The following is a 26002-nucleotide window of genomic DNA, read 5'->3' as shown; positions in this document are numbered from 1 at the left end:
GTGTGCCTTTAAGTGATAGCCAGGCCCATCCACAGTAGTAAGAAGGTTTTCTTCTACCCCGAGATCAGGACACATCCTCTGAACAAAAGGCAGCCCCTGAGCAGGACAGGGGCCAGTGAAAGACCAGGAGAGACAGAGCCAGTAGGTGGTAGGAGATACTATGGTGGTGAGTGTGGGACAACACGCAGAGCTACTAGAGCCAGGCAGGTGAGCAGCAGGGCTCAGGTGACCTGCCTCGAGGGGATCCACAAGTCGCCAAAGGCTTTTTGTAAGTCCTGACTTCTGCCCTGAAAGTACTTCATAAATGGCTGGGGAAGCCAGGCGTGAAGTCCCGCCCAGCCATCAGGTGGGGGTTGGCCTTGGGATGTGCAGACTAACCTGAGTTCCAGCCAGACTGCCCGCACCTTTTGACGGCAAGGAATTGGTACGTTTTATATATTTAAATTATATATATATATATATATATATGTGTGTGTGTGTGTATATATATATGTGTGTGTGTGTATATATATATATACATATATATATACACACACACACACACACACACACATATATATATATATATAATTTTAAAGATTAAAAAAAAGGCAGATTATAACAGTACTAAATATTGGCTTTATTCTCCATAATTTTTAACTCCTGATCTTTCTAGGCAAAGATTAACTGTTAATATTGGGTATATGTATTTTCCTTAAAAAAAAAAAAAAAAAGAATGTGGAGTTAATTCACACATTTATGCTGTAATTTGCCCCTCCCTTCCTCCCATGTGCCCTCTATAGTGTGTACCACCCGGTTCCACTTGAAAAGGCCATGGATCCCATCTGATAGGGAATCATGGCCCCATGATAGAACATCTAGATGCGGCTGCCCTGCAGCTGGAAGGCTTCAGGGCTCTGGTGAAGAAATGCCCACAGTCGAGCAGTTACTTTAGCTCACAACTGTGACAAAGTGTCTACCTGGCAAGAGTGTCCCCCGCCGACTTGAGACAGGTCTGTTTTGGAGAAGAGATTGGGCCATGCACAGCACACGCGCTCTTCCGGCCAAGGGCAACAGAATGCAGGTGGGGGGGAGGGGGCTTTCAGTGGGACACCCCAAAACAAAATGCCCAAGACCAAAACCAACCCCCCTGCTTTAATTATAACAAAACAATCCCAATGTGAAATGTCTGAGTTATCTTCCTGAGTCCACTCTTCCAAAGCAACGTGGCATTACGCCAAAGCAAATAACAGAGATACAATCTGCCAAGGCCTAGAGGCCTGGCCTGCCCAGAAGCCCAGCCTGCTCGGTCGCAGGCCATCACACCCCGTTTCCCAGAGCCTCACCTGGAGCTTGCGGGCCATGGCCACCACCTCATGGTCGGGAGGGTTGTACTTGTAGCAGTTGGAGAACATCAACCGGACATCAGCACCAAATTCCTGAGCATCGCGGTACTCACGAGCCTCCAGTTTCGACTGGAAAAACAAGACAGGCTGTGTCTGCATGTGCCAGCAGGGGGCGGCAGCAGGGCGGCCTCCCTGCAGGAGCAAGCTGGTGTTCTCAGGGGCTCGGGCCTTAGCCCAGACCCTGGTTCTCAGCACCAGGTGGGCAAAGAGGCAGTCACCAGCAAGTCTCAGGGCTGGGACTGCCCCGCTAGGGTGCAAACCCTCCCATGGGCTCATGTGCCCGGCTAAGGGGCAAGTGGACACAGAATCCACAGAGGCAGAGCTTAAGCCAGATATGGAAAGAGGCCGGGCCCAGTTCTGACCAGGCGTACACTTGTCTTGGTGACACAGGGCAGGACACTGGTCAAAAGGAACACAGCACTGTCCTCTGCTGTGCCCGTCCCATTTTAGGGCAGGCTTACTCCACTCCCAGGAGAAAAATGCAAAAGAGCTTGAAATAAACAAAAACAAAAGGCCTCAGAATACCAGTGAAAATGCTAGCACTGCGTGTCTCCTCCGAGAGAAGACATGAAGTCCCTCCCCATGAGAGCGAGCCTGGCCAAGTTACCTGGAACACGTAACCTGTGCAAGGTCCTGTGGGCACTGGGCCCCAAGGCCAAGAAGGGCTCGTCCCCAGATGCAGGGAGGGCAGCACTGCTGTCTGGGACCAAAATCACCATTGGCTGGGAGCATGTCCCTGAGCTCCCAGCAGGGGGCGCTGGGCCCCTTTGGGTTGGGGAGTCAAGAGTGGGGCTGGGGGCTGGGGCACAGTTCCCAGGAGCCTCCCCAGCCCACCTTGATTGTGCTCATGTCCATGGGGTGCTTGATGATGTCACAGTAGTCGTGCAGGCCCAGTGCCTCCACATCCACGGGCTTGTAGAAGGGCCAGGCGTAGGCGGCGTGCTTCTTGGCGAACATCTCCTTGAGGATGCCGCTGCAGCACTTGAGCTGCTCTGAGACCTTGCTGCTCTTGTCTGGCGCCGGGTGCTGTTGCGAGTCAGGCGCATCCTTCTTGGGGGGCTTCACGGGCCGGCTGCTCTCCCGCCGGGGGCCCAGCTTGGTGGTCTTGGGCTCTGGGGGCAGCGAGGGTGGCTCGTGAATGGGGTCGATGGTGGTGGGGGTGGTGGTATCCGCTTTCCTCTTAACACCCTTCTTTGTCTGCCAAGAGTACACGTGTGACAGTACGGTCAGGGGTGCGGGTGGCACAGTGGGCCCTTGGGGTCACTCCTGAGGCCAGGTCCTTCCCAGAGTCCCAACACTCCGGGGAAAAGGAGGCCCGGTCCCACTACTCTGCTCCGCTTTGGGACAAGCCCCTGCCAAGGGTAGGAGAATGTGTGCCACTGAGTATAGGAGCTGCTCACCAGAGGCTAACGAAACCTCCTGAAGCAGCTTCCTACTCAATGCCAGGGGCCCCCCAGAGCAAGGCCTGCCACTTGGCCACTGCGGGAAGCACGTTTCAGAGGCTATTTAGCCAGCCTCTGCCAACATGCATGGTCTAAATCAGAAATTGGAGGGGCCAGCAAGCCCCAGGAAGAGTGACTCCATTACGGGGTCTTTGGGTCAACAGAAGGGCATCAGCTTCTGGGATGTACTGACTCAAACACAGCGAGATCCCCGTGATACCCACCAGTGCCCCAGGAACCAGACAGGCTTTGCATGAAGCACTGGCAAGGATGGGTGGGTGACTGTCTCCTGCAAACCTCGCTGTTGTGGCCGGGGGTTGTGTGTGCACGAGGTGGCAAGAGCTCGTCAGTGATCAGGCTGGCCCACACACATGTGTGCATAGCACTCACCTTCACAGGCTGCGGGGTGGCCGCAATGATGGGCGGGTGGCTCTGCACGGGCTGGGGGGCTGGCGTGGGTGGGGGTGGTGGCTGGGGGGGCACCGGCGGGGGCGTCTGCAGTGGTTGGGGAGGCACCACTGTCACGACGGAGGTCTGGACGATGAGGTCTGGGGTGACGGCAGGGAAGGGGTGAGGTGTGGTCTGCACAGGCGGTGGGTTCTGCTGAGAGGTCTGGGTCTGCGGAGGAGTCGATGCTTGCGTTGTGTTTGGTACCGTCGAGACGCCAGGTTTTGCTGTCCCTACCAATCATCAAAGTGACATGTGGTTAGATGCCGAGCCTGACACATACAGGCTGACCTTGTGGGGACACTGCCACGTGTGGCAAGCACACATCTGCGTGGACATGGCACACAGTATCACTGTAACTATCTGCCTAAGAGCCAGAACTGCTCGAACACCCTGGACCTTGGCCAAGTCTGCCCAATTGCCCCGGGGCTCTGACAGCAGCGGCACGTAGCATGCTGCACTGCCCGGTGGGTCCTGGCTGCAAGTCCCCAGCTGGGCACACAGACCCCTCATGAACATGAAGGCCCAGGCCAAAGAATAGGAAGTACATGCCCAGAGTCAGCACCAGGGCTGTGGCCGGGGGAATGTTCCTCGGAGCTTCGGGCAGTGCTGTCCTCATTCCCAAAAGCACCGCCTCTGAGCAAGCATTCCTGGCAGGGGCCCGGCATCAGTAGCTATAGCCAAGGCTTCTGGAAACCGGCAAACCCCATCTCCCTGAGCCAGGGGGGAGGCCGGCTGGCTGATGCCTCCCTGCAGCTGTGCAGAGGCGCCCGGACATACAAGGCCCCATGTCTGCCCCACATGCAGACCAAACCCCTGAGCCCGGGGAGGGGGTGGGGGGCGGGGTCCTTGGCTGGGCGCCTCTCAGCAGGTTCTGTGGAGACCAGCTCTCCTTGGTCAGCCCTCAGCACTGCAGGGCAGCTGACTCCTTATGCTCCTGTGAAGCCATCGCTTCTGAGCAGGGTGGGGAGCCAGGTGAAAGCCAGCTCCTAAGAGAAGCACACAGCACAGCCACCTTCTCAGTGCCACCATTCTGCAGCACAGCCGTGGACGGCAAGATGCAGAAGGCAGGAGTGGGTGCTGACATAGACCATAGACGAGGCAGGCTCGACTTCAGAAGACTTGGCACCAAAAAGCAGGCATGGCTCCAACACAAACACATTAAGATCATTCAGATAACAAGCCTCGAGGCTCTAGGAGAGGGGTATTAGTTAAAATTGCCTTTGGTCAGGTTCATCTCTCTAAAATGGAAAAGCAGAGACTATGTATGGCACTGGCAGGGGTGAAGAATTCAAATAACTTAAAAATGCTTTGAAAAGGTTACACTTTCTCCTTAACTGAAGTTTATCAAAAAAAGGCAGGGCTGTTATTTCTACTTTGGGAGAGCCTCACATGGTCATGGGACCCTCTGGGGCAGATCCACCACTGAACCTGGCCCAGGTGTATCTAACTAGCAACATGCCAGCCAGTGTGTAATGCAGCCATCTTGCCACCACTCAGTCCTCCACTGGGGGTGCAGAAGGGCAAAGACTGGGGAGAAATAAAGCCATTTCCTCACTCTTTCAGTGCGAGATAAACAGTGCTGGGGTCCCCTACCTGCTTCTTTCCTCCCACGTCCTCTTCCTTTCGCCTGGACTATCATGATTTCCGTTTCTTCTGTGGGCAGTTCATTGATTTTTTGCAAGAAGAGCTTCTCCAGAGCTTCTGCCATTAGAACTATGTCATCTCCAGGCTGGAAGAGAAGACACGTGGGGCAAGGGTCAGAAAGCCCTCCTACTTTTCTAGACAGCGCAAGAGCCACCCACCCACCCCTGGCCCAAAGTGTGAAGCATCATCCTCAGGGTCCCTGAGCTGAACCCCAAAAGGCCACAGCACAGCCCCACCAGCAGGCATCACAGAGCTGCATGTGCCTGCAGGGCTGCTGAGGCAGCACCGCCCTCTCCAGCCTTTAAGCTCTGGCCTGAGAAACAATCCTCATGCCGTAAGCATCTAACCATGTGCCAATCACAGACAGGCACCCTCCCTTCCGTTAGGGCCTCATTTGACACAATTCAGCTTCACTAGATATCCTTGAATGACACAGGATTTACTGCCATAGATACATTAGCAGGACTCCACCACGTTCCCCAGTGTGTCCCCATGGCAGCTCACGGGGTGTGGGGCAATGTCCAACTCACACTGCCTTATGGGCCCCACTGTCCCATTATCTATAACATACTGTTCCCCACTCGGCTCAAAAATGAGAACCTTGTCTGTGCACATTTCACTTAAACGTAGTGGTGAGAGCTGAGACTTTTAAAAATGTGGTAAACTTCAAGAAACTCACCTACCCATCTCTTCTGGGCAATTTTACCCACTACACCAGCAGAGGTCAAAAGCTGAGTTCTGTATAGGGTCTCCCTCCAGGGCCGTTCTATTTGAAAGGGTTGGTTTTAATCACATCTGTGGTCTGAACTGTAAATAAATGATCCGGCTTCATGGCATAGCCGAGCCGAAAGGTTTGGCTACGGGGTTAAGAAGTGATCTTCAGGTCTATGTGTTAACAGCAAGCGACACTCGATGCCATGGCCCGAGGTGACAATAGTCATGTTCACAGCTCCAGATGTGCTGGGCCCCAGTGCCCCCTCTCACATCAAGGGTTCTGAGTCCACCCTTGAACAACTACAGTTTAGTAGCCTTCTTCCCGACAATTTACATCATCTAAACGGGCATTTTAATGAGTTGGCACTGTCTGTCTCACACCTTCTCTACTAGACATGCTCAAGAACCAAACTCCCAAGGGCATCAGAAGCACATGCTTCAAGCTGACAAGGATGGTTTGGACACAGAACACGGCAGCAGCTCTCTCCCAGCAAAAGAGACCAGCAGTCACAGGCAAGACCACGGGTTTTACTACCCCTGCCTCTACGGGTCTCCTCTGCACGACTCCACTCCCGCCCATTCCAGCGCCCGGCCCCTGGGTTCTAGACATGCCTGCCTCTCCCTCCTCCTCCCCTTCACAAGGGCAGCTGGACACTGGCCCCCACATCTCACCTTATTGTAGATGTAACAATTTGTAAACATAGTGTTGAAGTCCTGGATACATTCCTGAGCATTCCAGTAATAGTTGTTTTCCAAGCGCTTCTTTATTGTTCCCATATCCATAGGCGTTTTAATGATCTTATAGTAATCCTGGAGAGCAGAGAGAGAGAGAGAGAGCAAAGGCCGACGTCACCTCTCTGGCCACATGGCTCTCGTAGGTGGGCCTGCGGATCTCTTTCAAGAGCCCTAAGCTCTTCCACAGCATCAGTGAGCAATCTCGAGGGAATCCCAAGATAAAGTGGACCAGGGAAGGATATTCCAATACTGTGTGGAAAACATGCAAGTTTGCCAACTGCCCCGTCTGCAAATAGGTTGTCTTTACTGAGATCTAGGTTTTCCTATTTTTTTGATGCTAATATATCCTTCCATTTTAAATAAATAATAGGGAGAACAGACAGCCTTTAAAAAGCAATTCTTTTCTAGTAAAACCACCAGTGGCAGGTTCTACTTTCTCCCCACCATCTGAAATTGTACTCATCCATAAAATGCAAACTACAGTGCTCTTAACAAGGTTGCCAGTTCGATCCTCACATGGGCCACTGTGAGCTGCTCCCTCCACACTAGGTTGAAACAATTACTTGACTTGGGGCTGATGGGTCCTAGAAAAACACACTTAAATAAATAAAAGTTAAACAAAAAGAAAAGCAAACTATAGAACCAGCAGTTGAGCCCACCCCCAACAACTAGAAGGACGCCTTGCTTTCCGTCACACTGAAGAACCATGGAGCAGAATTCCACTTTCAGTCAAGTTCATCGGACTTCCACTTCTTTTACTTGCGCAGGCTACCACTATGGAACAAACAACCAGAAACCAACCACCAACCAAGTTAATCGCCAAATGAGGACTCTGCACAGCTTTCACAAGCCTCAAGTGAAAAAAACAGAAACAAAATAGCAACAGACCCACACCTCGGATGTTACTGTTACACAGAAGGAGCCAGATGGCAGGCATCCATGTCCTAAAGCCCTTCGGATCAAACACCAGCGCCACAACTTTTCCCTAAATCTGCAATACTAAATAACCAGAGGTTTATTCTTAAAAATAAGCACAGGGGAGTCGGGGGATGGATCGGGCAGCACCTGGGCTTCCAGGTGGAAGGCTCACAGAGGGCCCAGCAGGCAGCCCGTCAGCGCACCCTCCCCCAGAACTAGGTTTGGGGGGGAATCAGAACCACATCCAGTGGAAGCCTGATGGCAGGCGGCAGGCCCCTCTGTTAGCAAGTGCTGAGGTCCTGCCTAGGAGCAGTGGTGTGCAGTACTGGACAGGAGAGCCGGGGGTGTGAAGTTCTAAGTTGCTCGGACACCCGAAAGCAAGGAACGAAAGCCACTGGCTTCCATGGAAGGGCGGGCACAGATCCCAGCCCGAGGCACACTGGCCAGCAGGCTGCAAGGAGAGACTGGACTAGCCTTTCTACATTGTCTCATGCTTTGACCACGTCTCCCCAGAGAACCAAGTCCAAATATAACTGCCTCACTGGAAATTTAGATTTTCTTTTATGGCCAAAGGTCTCAGAATGGTGTCATGGTGTGTCAAGGGGCTCAAAGGCCAACAGGACAGTGGCTGAGGATGGAGGGGGTGAGATGAAGACAAAAGGGAGGCGGTAGGGGAAGGGCCTGACAAGGGGGGCAGTAGGGTTAGTGGCACGACAGTCCAACCACACACAGGTACTGAATTTGAAAGAAGCAGACATTCTAATGGACCGTCCAGCAGGGACAAGGGGCCAAAATGCAGGTAAAGATCTGGAAGACATCAGAAAACAGAAAAAGGAGCCCTTTTTTGGCTGGCCCTATTCACATCTCCTGCGGTGGGGGTGGTCCCTGAGAAACGGGGCTTTAGCACGACACTGCTCCCACCCCGCCAGCCCCTGCACCCCTGGCCTGCTCCTCCTGATCCCCACCCTCTCGGAAGATACCAGATCAGGGCCGCCGCTGTTGATCAGTCTCTTTCCTACATCAGAGATGCTGAGGGTGATGTCAACTCACAAGGACAGGGGTTCACACTGTGCCCCTGGGGAGCCTCCACTTCAGAGAAGCACTCGGCCTCCCAAAGCCCTCGGCCTAACAGACCTCCCTCCCTTGCGTCTGTCCCACTGGCTGGGAAGCTGCCTTCTGGAGATCTCGGGTCCCCCCACGCCCCTTTCTCCTTTGCCTCACCTTCTCGGCTCTTCCCCAACCCCTCCTCCATTCTGGCCCTGTCGCACTTCCCTTCAAAGCCAAATTTCTTGAAATGATGGCTTCGCGTCCTCACCTTCTCATTCACACCGTCGAGAATCTGGTTTCTACTTCTGCGTCCCATCTTCCTAAGGTCACCAATGCCCTCCTGAAGGCCAACAGGAGGGTCAGGTCGGAATCCTCATCTTTGGCCTCCCGGGAGCCTCCACTACGGAGACACAGGAGGCTGCACTCTGATGGCAGGCTCCCGCCTCCCTCCCACGAGCTAAAAGCCAAGGGCCCTCCTGATTCCCGCCCCCAGCTGCGTCTCCCTGTTCTTTGCATTTGCTCTGGGAAGGTCATCCTCACCTGTGGGCTGCGCATGACCGGCTCAGCCAGAGACCAGTGTAGCAAGCTCTCCGAGGAGAGCCTCCCTCCAAGTGACAGGCTGGCTGACCCTACTCCCTGTCACGGCCAGTGACGAGGGGCTTCTGAAACCCAGATGTGCGGGACCCTCTTTGGCCTCTACCCCCTTTCCTGAGCCGGTTCATGACCCCGACCTGCAGTGTCCCCTTCCTGCCTCTTCCCTTCCGAGTGCACATGACACACATTCAGCAGACACAGTACTGAACAGCTGTCACAGACACAGTGACCTTCAAGTCAGGAGGGTCACACCGGTGCGTTCATCCTTCTTGAAACTGGGTGCCTGGCTGAGGCTCCTACAGCTGTGCACACAAACCCCCACTTGGGCTAATTCCAATCCCTTGCCCAGGGGGTGGGGGTGTAGGGGTGGGACTAGGCCAACAGCAGAGGGCAACTTAAGACAATCAGTCCTTGGTGCTTTAAAGAAAAGAAAAAACATTTATCCCGTTTATTCCCCAATGTTGCGTTAGGGATACAAGTTGAATTTCCAGAATCATTTGCTACGGCTGTGGGCAAACGGAAACCTCTAGAGAGAAAAGAGGCGCGGGGGTACAAAAGAACAAGAGCCAGTGCAAGACGGCCAGGATGGGGCGGGCAGACGTGAGGGAGTGTGCAGAGGCAGCCGGGCAAAGCTGCACCCACACCCGCTCCAGCCAGGCAGCCTCCAGAAGCGCGCTCCCTGGGAGGTAATCTACCACCTTTCCTGCGCCGCACTCTGGCCGACGCCGGCGCCAGTGCCAGTGCCAGAAGAGTGTTCTCGCAGCAAGCCAGCAAGGCAGCCCCCTCCCAACTGCGTCTCTCTCTCCTAGGCCAGCTGACTGCACCTGAGAAGGGGGGCAGGGGCAGATCCCTCATGCCCCCCCTTCAGCTCCCCATGGAATGGAAGGAAAACTTTAAGTATTCCTTCACCCTGTTTCAACCGCTCTCTGCACCATTATTTCCTGTGACCCCAAGCTCTAAGAAGCCAGTGAGCACGTCCTCTGACCTCCCCCATCTCCTCATCAGGACTGCCCAAACCACTCAGTCCGCGCGCTGCAGGTCCTGGAGTCCAGAGCTGGGCCCCTGCTTTCCCAGCTCAATGTGTGTCTCCCTGCCTGAGTCTGCACCCCGCCCGGAGCAGCGCAGGAGACCGGCACGACTCAGCCCAGGGCTCTGCCCCAGCTACTCACAGGGAGGTTGAGCTTGACGGCATCCACAGGCTGCTGGAAAGGCCATGCGAACTGGTGTTTCCATAGTGTCTTGAGCACCACTTTGAGCAGATATTGCAGTTGGTTGGTCTGCCTCTTGGGCTTGTTGGGGTTTGAGGTCTCCGGGGGCGGGGGATTGGTGCTGGCTGCGTTGGCTTGCTGGGGTTGCGCCTGGGCCTGCGTTGTAGACATTTGGGTAGTTTCTAGTCCATCCCCCATTACGGGCAGATTTCTCAATCTTGTCCCAGGGCCGCTCTCCGCAGACATTCTACTGATCCCATCACATTCTTCACCGGGCACTCTATAAGGGAAGAGAAAAGCTACCGTCAGAGACCAGGCAGCAGAGAGGCGCCAACGTAATGACTTGCCCATCCCCCCTCCCCCCTCCCCCCTCCCCCCTCCGGCTGGGGCCTCCAAGGACTGAGCTCCTCTGACAGACTGGTCAGGTCAGCCAAGGAGCTACTCCGCGCACTGACTAAAAGGGCCCCAGGTCTACTCTCCTCAAAAACTCGTCACCCAGCAGCAGAAGGATGAGGTACCAGTGGAGAGAGACGGCACGGAAGCAAGACAAACAGAAGTACGGAGCTCACGGGGAAGGAGGCACAATGAGCCACAAACCAGGTTCTCACAGTATCTGAGAGGTTTTAGCAGACACTGCCTGTGTGTGAGAAAGGACGGTCTGCAAGGTCCAAATACGTCATTTACATTTTATAGTTTGCACGTGTGGCTCACGAACCATAGACCCAAGTCAGTAGTCTGGTAGCCGGGGCCAGGCAGGGCAGAGCGGACGGTGGGCCTGCCCGCCTTGGAGGGCCCCCGTCGACGGCAGTGCTCCAGGCAGAGCCTCACGGTTACCCAAAACAGCTTCTGGCAACTTAAATAATACATATTTGCTAATTAAAGAAATCCCACAAGGAAATTGCTGATAACACAATAATGAATGCATACTCAACCTACTGTTTTAACTAGCTTTTCAAAGTTTACTTATAGAGGTACAGAGGACCCCCCGTGACCTGTGTGGGAGGAGGTGAGAACCCCACTCAGTGCCTGTCTGAGCACCCTGTACTGTATACTCCTCTCGCCCACCGACCCCTACTTCAGGCCACACCAAACTCTGCCAACAGCACCCCGATAAGGGCAACCTTATGCACCTGTGCGGTTATTCCGAAGGTCAGGGGTACAAGTTTCTATTGCCAAACTGCCCTCCAGAAACACAAACCCACCCCATCCTTGAGTGCTGAGAGTTCCCACACACTATTAATAAGAATAAACATCTGCTCAAACGTGTGCTGACCATTTAAATTCCTTTTGTGCACTATTTTTCTGACACTCTTCTACTGGCAAGAAAAAGCAATGATCAGCTTTAAACCCAGTGCCCAGAGTAAGACAGACTGTTGGCCAGGAGCTGCCTGCATCAGAGGGGCATCTGCATAATAAACCCAGAAGCCAGTGGGGTAAGAGTACCTCTCTGGCTGAGGAAGTCTGGCAAGGGCTTAGGAAAAAGGTCCGATTTTAGGACCACAGGACTCTGGTTGGCAGAGGGGACAAGGCAAGGACAGGGCAAGCTGGCTGGCTCTGTTCATGGCCTTCTTTCTTGAACATTCTTAGCACATGCCAGGCACGCTAGCTACTGATGAATTACTTTATAATTCAGTCCAAGTGTAATTTAAGCCAAGGTTCCCACATAGGTTTTTATAAATGCAGTTCTGGCAAATCATCAAATCTTAAAAGCACCGGGCGAGAGCGTGCTATGTAAAAGCAACTGAGTGGTAAGTCTGTCATGTGTGGGGGGGAGCTGTGGAGAGCTGGACCTCCTGGGGCAGGCAGGCTGATGGCCTCACACGTGGGTCCTGGCCACACGTCCCCAACACTGGCGTCCTGGCTGCAGGATGAGCCCGAGGGCTGACAAAACTGACATGGCCAGACAGACAGCTTTCCTTCCATGGCGCTCTGGCCAACCACTGGGACAGCTATCGACTGGCTAGAGAACAAGAAGAGAGCATGGTGCTCCAAGGAGGAGGCCACCACTGGGGGGGGACCAGTGTGGAAGCATCCAATGCCACCGTGCGCCAGACTTGGAATCTTCCAGATTCAGTCTGGGAATTGAATCCATGGTTTGCTTCAAGAGGAAGGACTGTTTTTTTGTTTTTTTTTTATCCTTTTTCACCAAATAGATAAAAGAGATTAAGAGTACTTCTTGCCTATTCAGAGATGATATGCCAATCACTTAAAAAAATTCTGAATAATTCACTAACCCTTCAGTGCACAGAAGAGGACAACACTGAGGAGAGAAACACACCTGTGCCACATGCATGGAAACACCCAGGACGCAGGAGGGAGGATGGACCACAGCACGAGTCAGGTGTCTAGAGGTGGTCTTGCAACCCACGCTGAACTGAACTATTTAATGAGGTCCAACTGCGTCTAAGACACCAGGTGAGAATTTACAGTCATGCCCTCCCAGGGGACTCCAGAGCCTCAAATGGCTCCTGTGGTGACCTCTACGACAAGTGTACTTTACCGAACACCCACCAGGCAGAACACTTATAGGAAGGGGACGAGGGAGGGCTTTATGGGTGCCAACCTGCTTCCTGGTACCTCCTGTACACATGGTGCTGGAGACGGGGAAGGGGCAGCCAGAGCTGGCAGGAGAACGTGATGGCGAGTAGAGCTGGAGAACAGCTGGACAGCAGCCTGTGGGCAGCACCCCTAAGCTGAGCGCAGCATGCCGGGAGTGCAGGGCCACAGAGGGCTTTCCCCCAAGACACTGCATTTGACAGCTGGCCTGGTGGGACATGGCGACAACACAGCAAGCTCGCGGGAACACAGTGGACTCCAAAAGTTTCCAAAAGCAGATATGACTGAGTAGGCCTGCTCCAGGCCCTGGGGATGGATACAAGGCACTTCCCGTCTCCCATCGGGATACCTGTGGTATGAGTGTGGCCAGAGCTAATGGCCACTTGTGGTCCAGGAAAGCAGTGCCTGTGGCATGAATCAAGACCGGGCATGGAGACAGAGGTGCACGGGTGGGAGGGGGGCACGTGAGGTGCGCTTGATTGAGAGCGTGGCAAGGACAGGTGGGCCCTGAGCCCAGAGACTTGAGTAAAGGCACCCCCATGGAAGCAGGAAGGCGGCCACCTATAGATCCAGGAAGGAGAAGCATCCCAAGGCTGGGGTAAGAGGTGGAATCATCAGGAAGAGCTTGCTCACAGAAGAGAGCACATGGACGAGAAACCGGGCTCAGCTGAATCTGGCTGAGAACACACACTGGTGACCAAGGTGCAGGGGGCACGGTGGGTAGCCTGAGGAGGGGACAGGAGGAGGCAGCACCCTGGCAGCTGCACTGGCCGTGCATGGAGGCCCGCAGACCAAAGGCGCGCCTTCATCCTGAGGGGAGTGGCAAGGAGCAGAGAAGGGGATTTCTCTAAGTTCTCCGATTTAGTTGCTCAAGAGTGGGACCTCAACCTCAGAGAAGCAGGGTCTACAGCCATCTGCAGAGCCCCTTTTCAGGGCTCAGGTTAGGCTGTGGGACGGTTCCCACACTATTACATTATCTGGACAGAACTTTGAACAGTGTTGTTTTATTCTCATGGTATTTAATTTTACTGATATCCATGTGTGGCTTCTGATTTCGTTTTCTTTCAAAATAAAGGTACTATAATAAAACAGTCAACTGATTTAAAATCATACACAACAACCCACAGTTAAGAATACAAATATCAAGACAAGACAGGGGTGAAGCGGGAATGGTGAGGGCACCCCAGCCTCCAGGAGAGCCGTGGGGCAAGTGGGAGGTCTGTCCATGTGTAAAGGGCCTCTGGCTTGTGGCCTCACTCTGTGACTCTCTCTGGAGAGGAACCAGCCAAGACTGACTGCAGATGGAGAAGCCAGTAGGCCAGGAGAACATGCAGGAAACTTCTGGAAAAGGGAGGACGGAGCGATGTTCACAGGATGGCAGAGACTGACATGGGTAGGTAAGCAAATGGAGGTAATTATTTATTGGGCAACTACAGAAACTGGAGGTGGAGCCCGTGAGATAGGAGACTGGTGAGTGACGCGGATAACGAGCCAGTCGGCCAGGAAGCAGCCTTTAGTCCAATGGCTGCCAAAGGCCGAGAGACGTACAGGTCACCTTGGGTGTGTGTTCTGACAGAAGGTCGGCCTCACACTTAGAGAAAGAAGCATGGCAGTGAAGTAGATGCCTGCAGTCAGCTGTGAGAGGGTTTCTGTGCAATAGGACCCATGTGCCCCAGAGGACCAAAGGGACAAACGGCCTTGTCATGAAGGGAGGCCTGGATGTGCTTGAGAAGCAAGCCTGGGAGGGTAGCATTAAGTAAGTTTAGTTTCCACCATTAGATTTCCTCTGGAAAGAAGCTCGGGAATCACACAGCCAATCACATACCCAGTGAACCCTGGCAGGCAAGGGGCAGGGACAGCCCCACTCTGGGTTCCGGGCTCAGGGCTGTGGAGTCCTGTCAGCCACAAGGACACCAGGTCCCTGCCAAATCCCACCAGGAGGAAGCAGCCCTATACATTTTCCATTAAGCAATGACATTCAAGAAATCTCCCAGCCATGTCCCTAAGGCAAGATGCAGTCGTCAAGGTAACTGACTTCTGAAGCCTGGGGCTGGGCTATGTCTTCTCTCTCCAAAAGGACTGTCTGTGAAGCCAAGGGACGGAGGGCTCTGGCCCGAACCACTTTTCTTCACCTTGAAGCTGGGCTCAGATGGGCCGCTGAGGACAAAGGTTTTCTGTTCACAAAACGAAGGGAGCTTTTTCTACAGAAAACCTGACCCTCTAACTCTGCCTTGTCTCTGTGGCTTTAAACCACCACCTCCAGCACGAAAGCCAAAACCTCATTCCATTTCTAGCCAGCCAGTTCACATTTGACATATGGTAACCTCTACATCTTCAAAACACATGAGATTGCTTCTGGCCTCAGCCCCACTTTAAAGATGAAGAAACTGAGGCACAGAGAAGTAATTTACTCAGGATGTGGAAAGATCAGGCCTAACCAGCCAGGGTGGCCCAGAATTTTACACAATTCCTGGGGAGTTTCAGCTGGTCTCTGAACCAAGGAAGTCCCCACTTGTGAGCTGAATATGTACCCCCAGGAGGGTCCAATCTTAACTGGCCACCATCTTAACGAACATAAAAAACTCAAGCACAAGACCCACACACTTGTAATGCCTGAGGTCAATTCCATAAGGAAAGAAACTACTGGAGGTTTCCAGTTCAAACATGAAGGCATGATACATCTTCGACAGATGAGATGGACTTGGGAGCCACAAGTACCTCGAAGTTTCTTTTAGGAGGCTCTGAGGACAACCAATGACAGGCGACATCCATGGCTCCACGGGAGGGATCACGATGATACACCCAGGACCCCTCAAGAGACCACGCCCTGACAACCTACCCTAAATCTTGCAGCTTGGCTCTCCCATGACTGTGGGCAAGGAAAATCCTTGGGAAACTTTAAGAAGCCATTAATTTGGACTGCAGCAAACATGAGGGAAACTAATGAATGCAGTCTGCTGCGGGCCAAAGCAGAGGCGCGCCGGCGGACCGCTAATGAGGCCCAAGACGACTTTTCTGCGGCAGACCCAATAGGCCACAGCCTTGGGTGAATTCTTCCCACAGTGGCCGCCCCTACAATCAACACTTTAAACAACACGGGGCCAAATGGGTCCCTTCCTTGTCACCTTCAGGCCTTTCATTTCCTGCACCTGGTGCTTCCCCGAGCTGTGTGTGGCTCTGAAGCTCGGCCATGGACACACATCTGGGAGCCTGAGGACAGAGCCATCTTTTATTTCACTGCCGTTCTCCCAGCATACAGCAGGTGCTCAGTGAATGACGCAGGGAGAGAAGGCACCCTACAGTGACCCCACGTGACTGTCATCCTGGGGCGTCCAGCTCAATCTAAAAGCTCTGGAGGAGGAATGCAGCTCCTTCTCACAGGGAAAATGTGGTAACTGGCCAGACCTTCACTTACGCAGCCAGTGCATTCCACCTGAGCTCCACTGCAGGTCTGGGGACTCCGCAAGTCCACATGACATTCTTTGAGTGATTAAGCAACACCTGGGCAAGTCACGAAAAGGAGGAGGGCAGGGCTGCTCTGGCCATGGACAGGGGGTGAGCACTCCTGAGGGTGAGGCAGAGAGGGACAGAGTGTGTGACAGAGGCACACCAATGCAGTAACACAGGCACAGGTCTGGAGACAGGAGAGACCAGTGCGTGCAAGGAGTTGAAAGGAGGGCAGGTGGGATGGCACAGTGCAGGGGCCATGTTGTTGACTGGCCAAAGTAACTCTCCAGACAATTCACTAAAAGAGCAGCTTATTCGGTAAAGAAAAAAACCCTCCAGGGCAGTGTGAGAATGCATTCCTCTGGCGGGGCTCCCAACCGGCCGCCCACGTCCAAAAATAAAAAAGAGCCCCTTCCCCAGATGGCCTCTATATAAATGGATCCCTACCCCGAAAGTTTCAACAGGAAGTCAGGACTAGGGAGTTAACAAGGGGCCGAGCTCTGCCCACAGTCCTCCCAGCTCCATGGTTAGTCATCTTCAGATGCCAGTTCACTTTAAGCAATTGATATGCTAAGGATGCTGGGAAGCACAGAAGTTCGGCCATCTCTGGGTTAATGAGAATACAATTCTTTCCCTAAGTTGACAGACCTCCCAATTAAGCATCCCTGCTTTCAAGGATACTGCCTGCTATCATCCCAACTCATCTAAGCAACCTGAAAACATTTTAAGGAGACTTTATGTAGTAGACAACAGAACTGTAATGTTTTTCACATTTCAAAAGAAACTATTATGTTTCCCGGCGATTAGGAGGCGAGAAAAAGACAGACATGGGCTAGGCTTGGTTCTGAGACTCTGAGGGCAAGCGAGAGAGGAACAGAGAAAGGCCATTTGCACCTGCCCAGGAACTGGCTGACGTCTGGAGATTCAGTCCCAGTTCTGCCCATTGTGAGAGGCTGAGTAAACGCAGTGGATGCGCTGTGACCAGTTACACTTTGTACTTGAAGTCCACCTGAAGTCTTGGTCTCCCAGGAGGCCCAATGAAGCCCAGCCTCACTGGGACCCTGCCTCAACTCTGTCCTGTCCATTTGCTCACCCCTGAGATCAAGTGACACAGCACGTAGACAGCAAGATGCCAGGGAAGGCGGGGCAGGTTGGCTAGAAGCTTCCTACACTTTCCTGTGAAATATGGTGACCACACTCAGCAAGCCATCACCACGTACATCTGTGCCAGGGCCTAGGAAAGCTCACCCACCGGTACCCGCTGCTTCCCTGGCTGATGCTAAGCACGTGACCTGTATCCGTTTGCTTAACCCTCACAGCGACCCTACAAGGCAGGTGGTGACACCAACATCCTTGTCTTCATCTCTACAGCAACATGGAAACAGAGTGGGTGGTGGCCTGGTTGGCCGGAGATCACCTGAGCCCGCGTCTCTCGAGTGCTGTGCTCCACAGCTGCCTCTGCTCACCGAACGCAAGGGCGGAGGCCCAGTTGATCAGCAGTGCTGTGCCTAGCAGGTCTGTAGTCTGGCCAATGGCACCCCACGTCAACATCCTGGCATTTATTAACCAGTGGGCCTACCCTCGCTGCAGAATGCCACATGGCCCTTGAGCTGGGTCTCAAGTCAGATTTCCAGGAGTGCTATTTCCAAAGAATTTCACCCTGTAAACAAATCAGAGCCAAGGTACTCTTACAGCACCTGGCATGTGTTTGCAATGTGACTCAGTCCACGTCACAGGTGAAATTTGAAGCACGCTGCCCTGTGGATGCTTTGGAGAATGGGGTCAAGGGGAAGAGAGACCAAGTGGTTATTTATGTGTCCCAAGCAATAAGGGGTCCGGTGGGGCTGTGGCCTGAATCTGTTTCATGCCAAACAAAATGCTGGCTGATGCCAGGTGACCCCAGCCCCTCGTGGAATTACGAGTTCACAGATGCGTACATCCTTCAGATCCTTCAGACAGAGAAGGCCACCCCCCACCCCACCACTGCAAGGCTCTCCTATAAACAATCACTTGGGGGAAGTGCACGATTCTACCCAGGGACAAAGAGAAGGGGATGGGGGGCCTGAGTTGGGTAAAAACCTGGCAATTTCACAACACTAGTCAAGTCAATTTGCAGCAATTATTATACTGTCCTAAGAACATCTTTCTTGGAATGTTGATGACAGAAAATGAATACCAGAAGGTGCGCTCCTTCCTGTTCCTAGAGCAGAAGCTACTTCCCATCACAGCCATGGCCTGCTTCACCGTGCGATCTGTGTCAGTCGAGAAGCACACATAGGATTCTTTTCCATCTGACTGGCTCAGGCAGCTGGTGAGAACAGTGCTCGTGTCATCAGCCAGACTGTGCTGGCTGGAGCCTTGCCAGTGGCTGTGAGCCGAGGCAGCTCTTAGAAGCCTTAATCCTGCTTCCCGAAGCCGGTACACGCCCTGACTCCCGCCTCTCAGACCTGCCAAGCAGGGCCCCGTTACCTCAGACTCAGCTCTGTAGCTTGCCTTGTACCAGGTGCCCCAGGATGAGCCAGCCTTCCTGTTAGGGGAGTACAGATGTGCTCAGGTTCTCCGTCCCCCACTGAAGGGGACCAGGCCTATAAGGACCCTGCAGCCAGACGGACTAGGAGCCAAGCCCCAACCCCATTAATCAGAATTCCAGCCCCTTTGCTTTAGAAACCATCAGCAGGCCCATTCAATTAGGGTCACTGAGAATTTCGCACCATCTTTTCCCTGTGAAAGCTGCCAGCAGCTGGAGGGCTGAGCAGCTCAGCTACAGTAAAAGGCCCCACTGTTACATGCGGGTTACCTCATGGTGCTGGTGGGTAAATCTGGGCGGATGGATGTTAATTTACAATGTTCCTGTGATCAGGATGCAGTAGAAACAAAACAAATTAAAACTTTGATGTGGACGAGATAAAAACTGCTGAGCTTAAACATATTCCAGCAGGGGCAGGCTAATTTTTCCCATAAAGGGCCAGAGAGTAAATACAGTCAGCTGTGTGAGACCAGTCTGTTGCAATACTCCAGTCTGCTGTTGCTGTATCACGAAAGCAGCCCCAACAATCCTTAGACAAACGAGTCTGGCTGTGTGCCAATAAAGCTCAGATTGGCCTGTGGTTTGCAACCTGTTCCATAGATTTCTAGACTTTGCGTCAAGGCGAGGGAAACGTATGTGACAACATAATGTTATGTTAGAAAGGCAGAATGCAAAATTATAGATGACATTAAAGATGTACAAGTGGGTGGATACATGGAACCATAAAACGAAGTGAGATATGGTGGCAGATCTGTGAATGACTACACCTATTTACAGTGAACAACCAACCAACCAATATGTATGTAAAAACTGCCTGGCCTTTCTGCAATCCACCCCCTTTAACAAGCCCCCATTCACCTCTGCTGGTGTGGCCGGCCTGCCTGCCTCTCTCCCTGGGGAGCTGGCCTCCAGGCACGCCAAAGCAGCCTTGACCTGGCCAAGTCTCCTAATTAGAGGCTGGAAGATTACGAGAGAAACATGATGCCATTAATTCAAACTCTGCATTCCCACTGACCTGGGTCTTGGGTTGTACCTTCCATAGGTAAGAGTGACATTTTCTTCCCGTTGCCACTTTTAAAGCTATTACTCCAGCTCCTTACCTATCTTCACTTTTACACCTTTTATCTTTGTTTTTCCAAAACAGTTGGTACAGTGTATGTGGCAATGAGATTAACCTACACTATAACAAAAAATGCAATGTAATAGGACTGTTAATTCATGCAGAAAAATCCTGCTTTGCGAGGTGGATTCCAAGGTAGCCACAGAGCCAGGTCAGACTGCAGAGCTGAGGTGGGCAGGGAGGCTGGGTACTTCCTCCGCTTATATGAGGGTTTCCTGGTAGGAAGGCAACTACAGAAATGAGGAAAAAGTCTAAGAGTGAGAAATTAGAATTAGTCCACGAGGCTGACAGGCTTGGGCTGTCCTGGTATAAACCAGATGGCTCACTTGTCCTCTGGAATCCTAGTTACAACAAAAGCATAAAAACCAAGTTCACGATTCTCATGAACAAAATGTTCAAACTATTTTAAAAAGACAACTAAGGTGTTTCTAGCACACGAAACGCTGGGAAAACATGTGTCAACCTCCAAGCACGTGGTCCAGTCAAGCTGTTTGGGAATCTGGAAGGCCAAGGAGCGAGAGGTGGGCAGTGCAGATAATCGGTCACTTGCACGGCTGGTGGCTCGTACCATACAGGGGACAAACAGCCACTGCCTATGGTGGAAATGTTCCAGAATGCGGGGAGGCCTCGGCCCTCAGAAGACACATCAGCAGACACATTCAATGTCTACTTCTGCCCTGATCATCTAGCCGTGTCGGTTTGGGATGGATGCTTGGATTTAAATAACCCATCCATCCCTCAAGAACTAAGGAAGCAAAGAACTGCACAGGGACCTGCTGCTTTGTGAGAACTAATGTTCTTGTCTGCCATGAATCACCCCTCATTTCCACTGAAGTAAATGATCCCCAGAAGTGCAGCGCCCTAGCTCCTGACACTGACAGAGCCAGCCCTGGGCTGTGAGTCCCAGGGGAGCCACAGCTGCAGCCAGGCCGGCCTCTCAGACTCAGACTCTGGCGCACAGTGGAAGTTTACTGCCTGGATGGCTCGGTCAGCTTGCCTTAGCATCCACGTAGAGCAGGAGCTTTCAGCCCCTCAGAAACCAGAACAGCCACCACAGCGCACAGACACCACACTCCCATGACCCTGCAGCATTCCCGGGAACGCCTCCATGCCTTTGTATTTCAACTGTAAAAAGTTACAGATGTGGAGCTAATTCACCACATGAAGCTTCAAACCAGGCTCTAGTGTACAGAATTACTGAATAAAAATGCTCCTTCAAATGGCACCCTCCCGGGGTTTAGTATCTGGTGTGCGCGCGCGTGCTCAGGAAAGCTGGAGATGCATGCCCACGGTGCAGCTCGAGCCCACGGCCCTTCCACAGCTCTGCACACCGTTCTCTGGGATTCTGAACTCTCCCAGTCGCCACGCTAGGCATTCTCACCTGGGAGGGAACAGAACTGAGATGGTGTCCCCAGTATGCTCTCTGGGGTCCCAATGGCCTCACACCAATGGTTCCCACACCTCTGTGCGACTAAGGACCTGGGGTAAGGAAGCAGACAGAGGAAGAGTGAGAGGCTTTCTCCCAGGTAACCAGTAACACGTTCCTCCCACCCCAACTAAGCCCCTTCCCTCCGCAGGCCTGACACCCAGTGGGGGAGCAGAGGGGTGCCCAGGTGCTCACAGGCCTGAGGCTTCGTTAGCATAGGACAGGAGATGAGAAAGGGACTCCAGCTGAGAATTCACCAAGAAAATAAGAGGGCTCGAAGTTCTTCAGCAGCCCAGTAAGAGACGTAAGCGGAAGACCTGGGGGAAAGCAATAGTGGGGGCCGCTGCACAGAGAAAGCAGTCCTTTATACTCTCACCGTTATCTGCACACATCTGATAGAAATATAACCCGGCCACTCAAGCACTGTAAAATTTTCTAGTAGCCATATTAATGTAAAACGGTGAATAGCATATTTTATTGAACATATAATAGTATATGCCATTCAACCCAGTACGTATATCCAAAATATTTCAACGTGTAATCACTATAAAAAACAGACATTTAACCTTCCTTTTCATACTTAGTATGTCTGAAATCCAAGTGTGTACTCCACACTTATAGCACATCTCAATTCAGGAGCTAAATTTTCATCCAAAATATTTGATCTATATTTAGATTCTGTAAAATTTACAGTTGACAAAGTAGATTCATATCTCCAAGGTGTTCCAAATGTACTTACAAGTCCTGTAATAACTAGATTAAGCACCAGTTTTAACATTTAATTAGAATTTAATAAAATTTTAAAATTGACTTCAATTGCACCAGCCACATTGAGATGCTCAAGAGCCCCATGCTGACCTTCCCATAAAGATCTAAAAGGTTCCCCCTAGGGGCGGACGGGTGGCTCAATTGGTTAGAGCGCGAGCTCTGGGCAGCGGGGCTGCTGGTTTGATTCCCACATGGGCCAGCGAGCTACGCCCTCCGCAACTAGAAGTCAATGAGCTGCCGCTCAGCTCCCAGGTGGCTCAGTTGGTTGGAGCGCGTCCTCTCAACCACAAGGTTGCCGGTTTGACTCCTCAACCCCATTGCAGCTAACAACAGCAACTGGACCTAGAGGTGAGCTGCGCCCTCCACAACTAAGATTCAAAGGACAACAACTTGACTTGGGAAAGTCCCAGAAGTACACACTGTTCCCCAATAAAGTCCTGTTCCCCTTTCCCAGTAAAATCTTTAAAAAAAAAGAAAAGAAAAGGTTCCTCCTCTACAAGCTAGGGGCCAGGGCACACACATTAGGAACTTGGCTCTAGCGTCGCAGGGCCCCAGACCACCACACATTCAAGGCTGGTTTGATCCCACACCTACCACCTTCATCACCCACGCATCATCCTGTGCTATAAATCAACTTGTGTTTTATAAACTTAAATGTAATTATTCAATCATTAATACATCACATGCCAAGTCTGAACCTGCCTGAATGAGAGTGGCAGACATTTTGGGAGGCAACATGGGAAATCTTAATATGAAATGCAATTATTGTTGATTTTCTTATATTTAACAAAATGGTTTATTGTGGATTTTTTTAGGACAATCCTTTTTAAAAAATTGAATAAAAACTTCCATAATTTTTACTATTTCTTTTTGTTGTGGCAAAATATACATAAAACTTACCATTTCAACTCTTTTTAAATGCACAGTTCAGTGGCACAAGTACCATGACACTTGGGCAGCCATCAATCACCACCATCATCTCCAGAACTTTTTTCCAGCTTCCCAAACTGAAACTGTCCATATTAAATCCTAACTCCCCACCCTTTCTCCCCAGTCCCTGGCACCCACTATCTACTTTCTGTCTATGAATCTGAGTACTCTGAGTAGCTCATAAAAGTAGAATCACACAGTATCTGTCCTTTTGTGACTGGCTTCTTTCACTTAGTATGATGTGCTCAGGATTCATCCATGTTGTAGCAGGTGTCAGAATTTCCTTCCTTTTTAAGGTTGGATAACATTCCACTGTATGGATACACACTTCTGTTTATCCACTCATCCATCCACAGGCACTTGGGTTGCTTCCCCCTTTTGGCCATTACGACCAATGCTGCTACGAACATGGGTGTACAAACACCTGTTGGAGTCCCTGCTTTCTAGAGAATGCTCGTATTGTTAAGGAACCTTTACTAAAGTACTTGAGGTAAAATATCACAGCTGCAATTTACTTTCAAAGGATTTAGGAGGGAAAAACCCTGTGCGTTCATAAATAAAACAAATGTGGCAAAATGTTAACTGGCAAATTTCCTTTTTTGTAGATTCAAAAACTTCCAAAATTAAAAGAAAAAAATCATTAACTTAAAAACCAGCACCAGCTGCTAGGAAGAGAAAGCCAGTGTAAAAATAAACATAATGAAAATGAAGTTGCTGGCATGGCTGCTGGCGCTTGATTTGCACAAAGGGAGATTAGACTCGATGAGACCTTCTCCTCCAAGTGAGCACAGGACAGTGGGAAACTGCAAAGGTGAAGTGTGTCCTTCTGGAACTAGCCGGCTCTCAGGCTAACATCACTTTAGTCAGGGATCAGGCAGCCCCCAGTTTGGGGACATCATTGGGGGGGTGGAAAGCAAGTCCAGAACGAAGGCTATTACAGGAACAAAACAAAATCCAAAAAGGGTGGAGGATGGGGTCAGACTCAAACAAAATGTAAGAGGACACTGAATCCCGAACCCAGTAATACTCCCAACTGCGGCATGCCACAAGGCAAAGCCCGGTAAGAAGGTGGTTACCTGGGTACAGGGGCGGGGCAGAAGGCAGCAGCTGAGTGACAAGGCTGAGTGAGCCCACTCAGGAAGCTGTGTGCCCTGAGTCCCCCACAAACTCAGATGGCACCTCCCCGGCTGGTATAAGGAGCTCGGAGAGGCTGGTGCTGCCCAGGATGGTGGAGGGTGCTGGGCAGATGTTGAGGAAGTCAGCACACCAGGGCAGACCCCGAGCAGGTTGTGGGGTGCATCCCCAACAGATGGAGGGGGACAGAGCTCTGAGTTCACCCTCAGTGAATGGCCTAAAGGAGCTCTTTCACTGGTGAAGGAGAACACACAACAGTACCATCTGCTGAGGGGAGAGAAAGGTCCGAGTCCTCAGCGAGGGTCCCCACCACGCCAAGGTGGCTGGGACAGGCAAGGCCTGAGCACGAAGCTAAACCACGTGCACTCCAGTCTCAGTGTCTGTAACAATCAGGGGAAGCCAGAGCACAGAACACACCAGAACTGCTTCAGGTCTGTCTGCTCCCCTCCAGTAGTCAGACTGGGTCCCTCACACCTCCCCTCAGCCCCAGCGAGGACTGAGACGCTTCTTCACCCAGGATGCCTTCAAGTCACTCCAGTAGAAATCCAGGCTTCTTACTGAATGAAAACTGCTATCAGCAGAGCTCAATCTGATGAAGTCAAGAGAACAGAATCTGGGAAAGGTGTGGATTGTGGTTGATGGGAGCAAAGTGTGCTTATGGGGGTTCTGGCCCTGCCTCCCCCATGAGCCACCCATAGCTAAGACCCTGCCCCCCACACAGGAAGGCACAAGGCAGTACCTTCCAGCATGTCAGTGGTGCCTCAGCAAGGGGTTCAGGTCAGGTTCCTCGAGTGCAGAGAAAGAATTCACATTTTGTTTAAATTTGTCTCATGGAGAGGTGTGGTTTAAAGGCAGGATGGACAAGTAAAAACCACCTGACCTCCAGGCTCAGACAGGGCGAGGGTATCACACACTTGAACACAGTCCCCAATGACAGACGTGTGTGAGCAAGGTACTTCTGAAACCCAGAGAATGAATGGAGCCCCTGAAGACTTGAGGACCCATTAGGAATAAAAAATATGTTCCCGTCAAGCCCCCCAAACCCCGCCCCAAACCCGATGACATTTAAAACCTAGACTGCTGAGCGACACGCCGATTATTAGAAGTGTACTCAAATGGAGTCAATGTTAAAAATTAATACTGGATCACCTCAATTCTCTTCAAAATGCTGCAGACATAATGTGCCTTCACTAATCCTGTTACCATGTTAGACCACAAAAATAGAATTTGTTTCCTTGGAGTTCACGAGTTGCCATAGAAATGGCATCAAAATGCATCCTACTTTCAGGTGAAGAAATGCAGCATGGGTGCTGAAGAAAAACCCTCATCAGATCCAGTTCAAACTCAAAGCCCTTTAATAATCAGTGAGAGCAAGTACACCCAGAACACCACCTGCAGAGACGTGCCCTAGGCTCAGGGGAGGAAAGAACTTCCCTCAGTACAAGCATACAGAACACCAGCCCCATGAAAGACCCTCGAGGCAAACACAACTGAGGTGACCAGCCCCCCTGGCTGGGACCCACCCTACTCTCTGCCCCCGGCCGGGCACCACCCCCCCCCCGGGGCAACACAGCTCACAGCACATACACCTCCTTCCCACTCAGAGCCCAGTTTCCATGTTTCTGCTTTGCTCTATTTACATACTGATCCGTATTTATGAAAATGTAAGCTCCCCACCCCCCAACAGACACAAATTCCCACATGGGTCAGGTTCACTATTTCTAGTGGGTAAAGATAAAGGCTATGACAGAACTGATTTCAATGCAAAGTATGATTTGAGAAGTTAAAAAAGAGTTCTTTATAAATAAGAAAAAAGGCTACTGCATTACAGAGGTAATAGTCCCAGTAGGACCTAGACGAAGAGAAGTGGGCATGATGGCACTTCAGAGCACGCAAGACCCGTCAAGGGGGCGTGGAAGGGTTCAGCTTGCTGCTTTTGTCAACTCTGCTCCTGTGC

At 51.8% G+C, this 26002-nt stretch overlaps 1 protein-coding gene across 12 annotated transcripts in view; it reads right to left on the bottom strand.

Moving 5' to 3' along the window:
* BRD4 (bromodomain containing 4) overlaps positions 1-26002 on the bottom strand; it is a 76912-nt gene that overhangs the window by 22433 nt on the left and 28477 nt on the right. For 7 of the 12 annotated variants that reach the window (XM_074338023.1, XM_074338017.1, XM_074338020.1 and 4 more), the window contains 7 exons: positions 10099-10417; positions 8604-8675; positions 6308-6445; positions 4871-5006; positions 3218-3507; positions 2220-2582; positions 1326-1454 (listed from right to left, as the gene is read on the bottom strand). In XM_074338023.1, coding sequence (XP_074194124.1) covers positions 1326-1454; positions 2220-2582; positions 3218-3507; positions 4871-5006; positions 6308-6445; positions 8604-8675; positions 10099-10383 — 1413 coding nt within the window. In that variant the 5' untranslated portion in view covers positions 10384-10417. The remainder of the gene's footprint in view (positions 1-1325; positions 1455-2219; positions 2583-3217; positions 3508-4870; positions 5007-6307; positions 6446-8603; positions 8676-10098; positions 10418-26002) is intronic. The other 5 variants (XM_074338025.1, XM_074338022.1, XM_074338026.1 and 2 more) reach the window with 1 other exon arrangement.

The sequence above is a fragment of the Rhinolophus sinicus genome, linkage group LG07, assembly GCF_036562045.2.
Source record: "Rhinolophus sinicus isolate RSC01 linkage group LG07, ASM3656204v1, whole genome shotgun sequence".
NCBI lineage: Eukaryota > Metazoa > Chordata > Mammalia > Chiroptera > Rhinolophidae > Rhinolophus > Rhinolophus sinicus.
The sequence above is the reverse complement of the archived record's forward strand: the minus strand, read 5'-3'. Positions and strand labels throughout refer to the sequence as shown.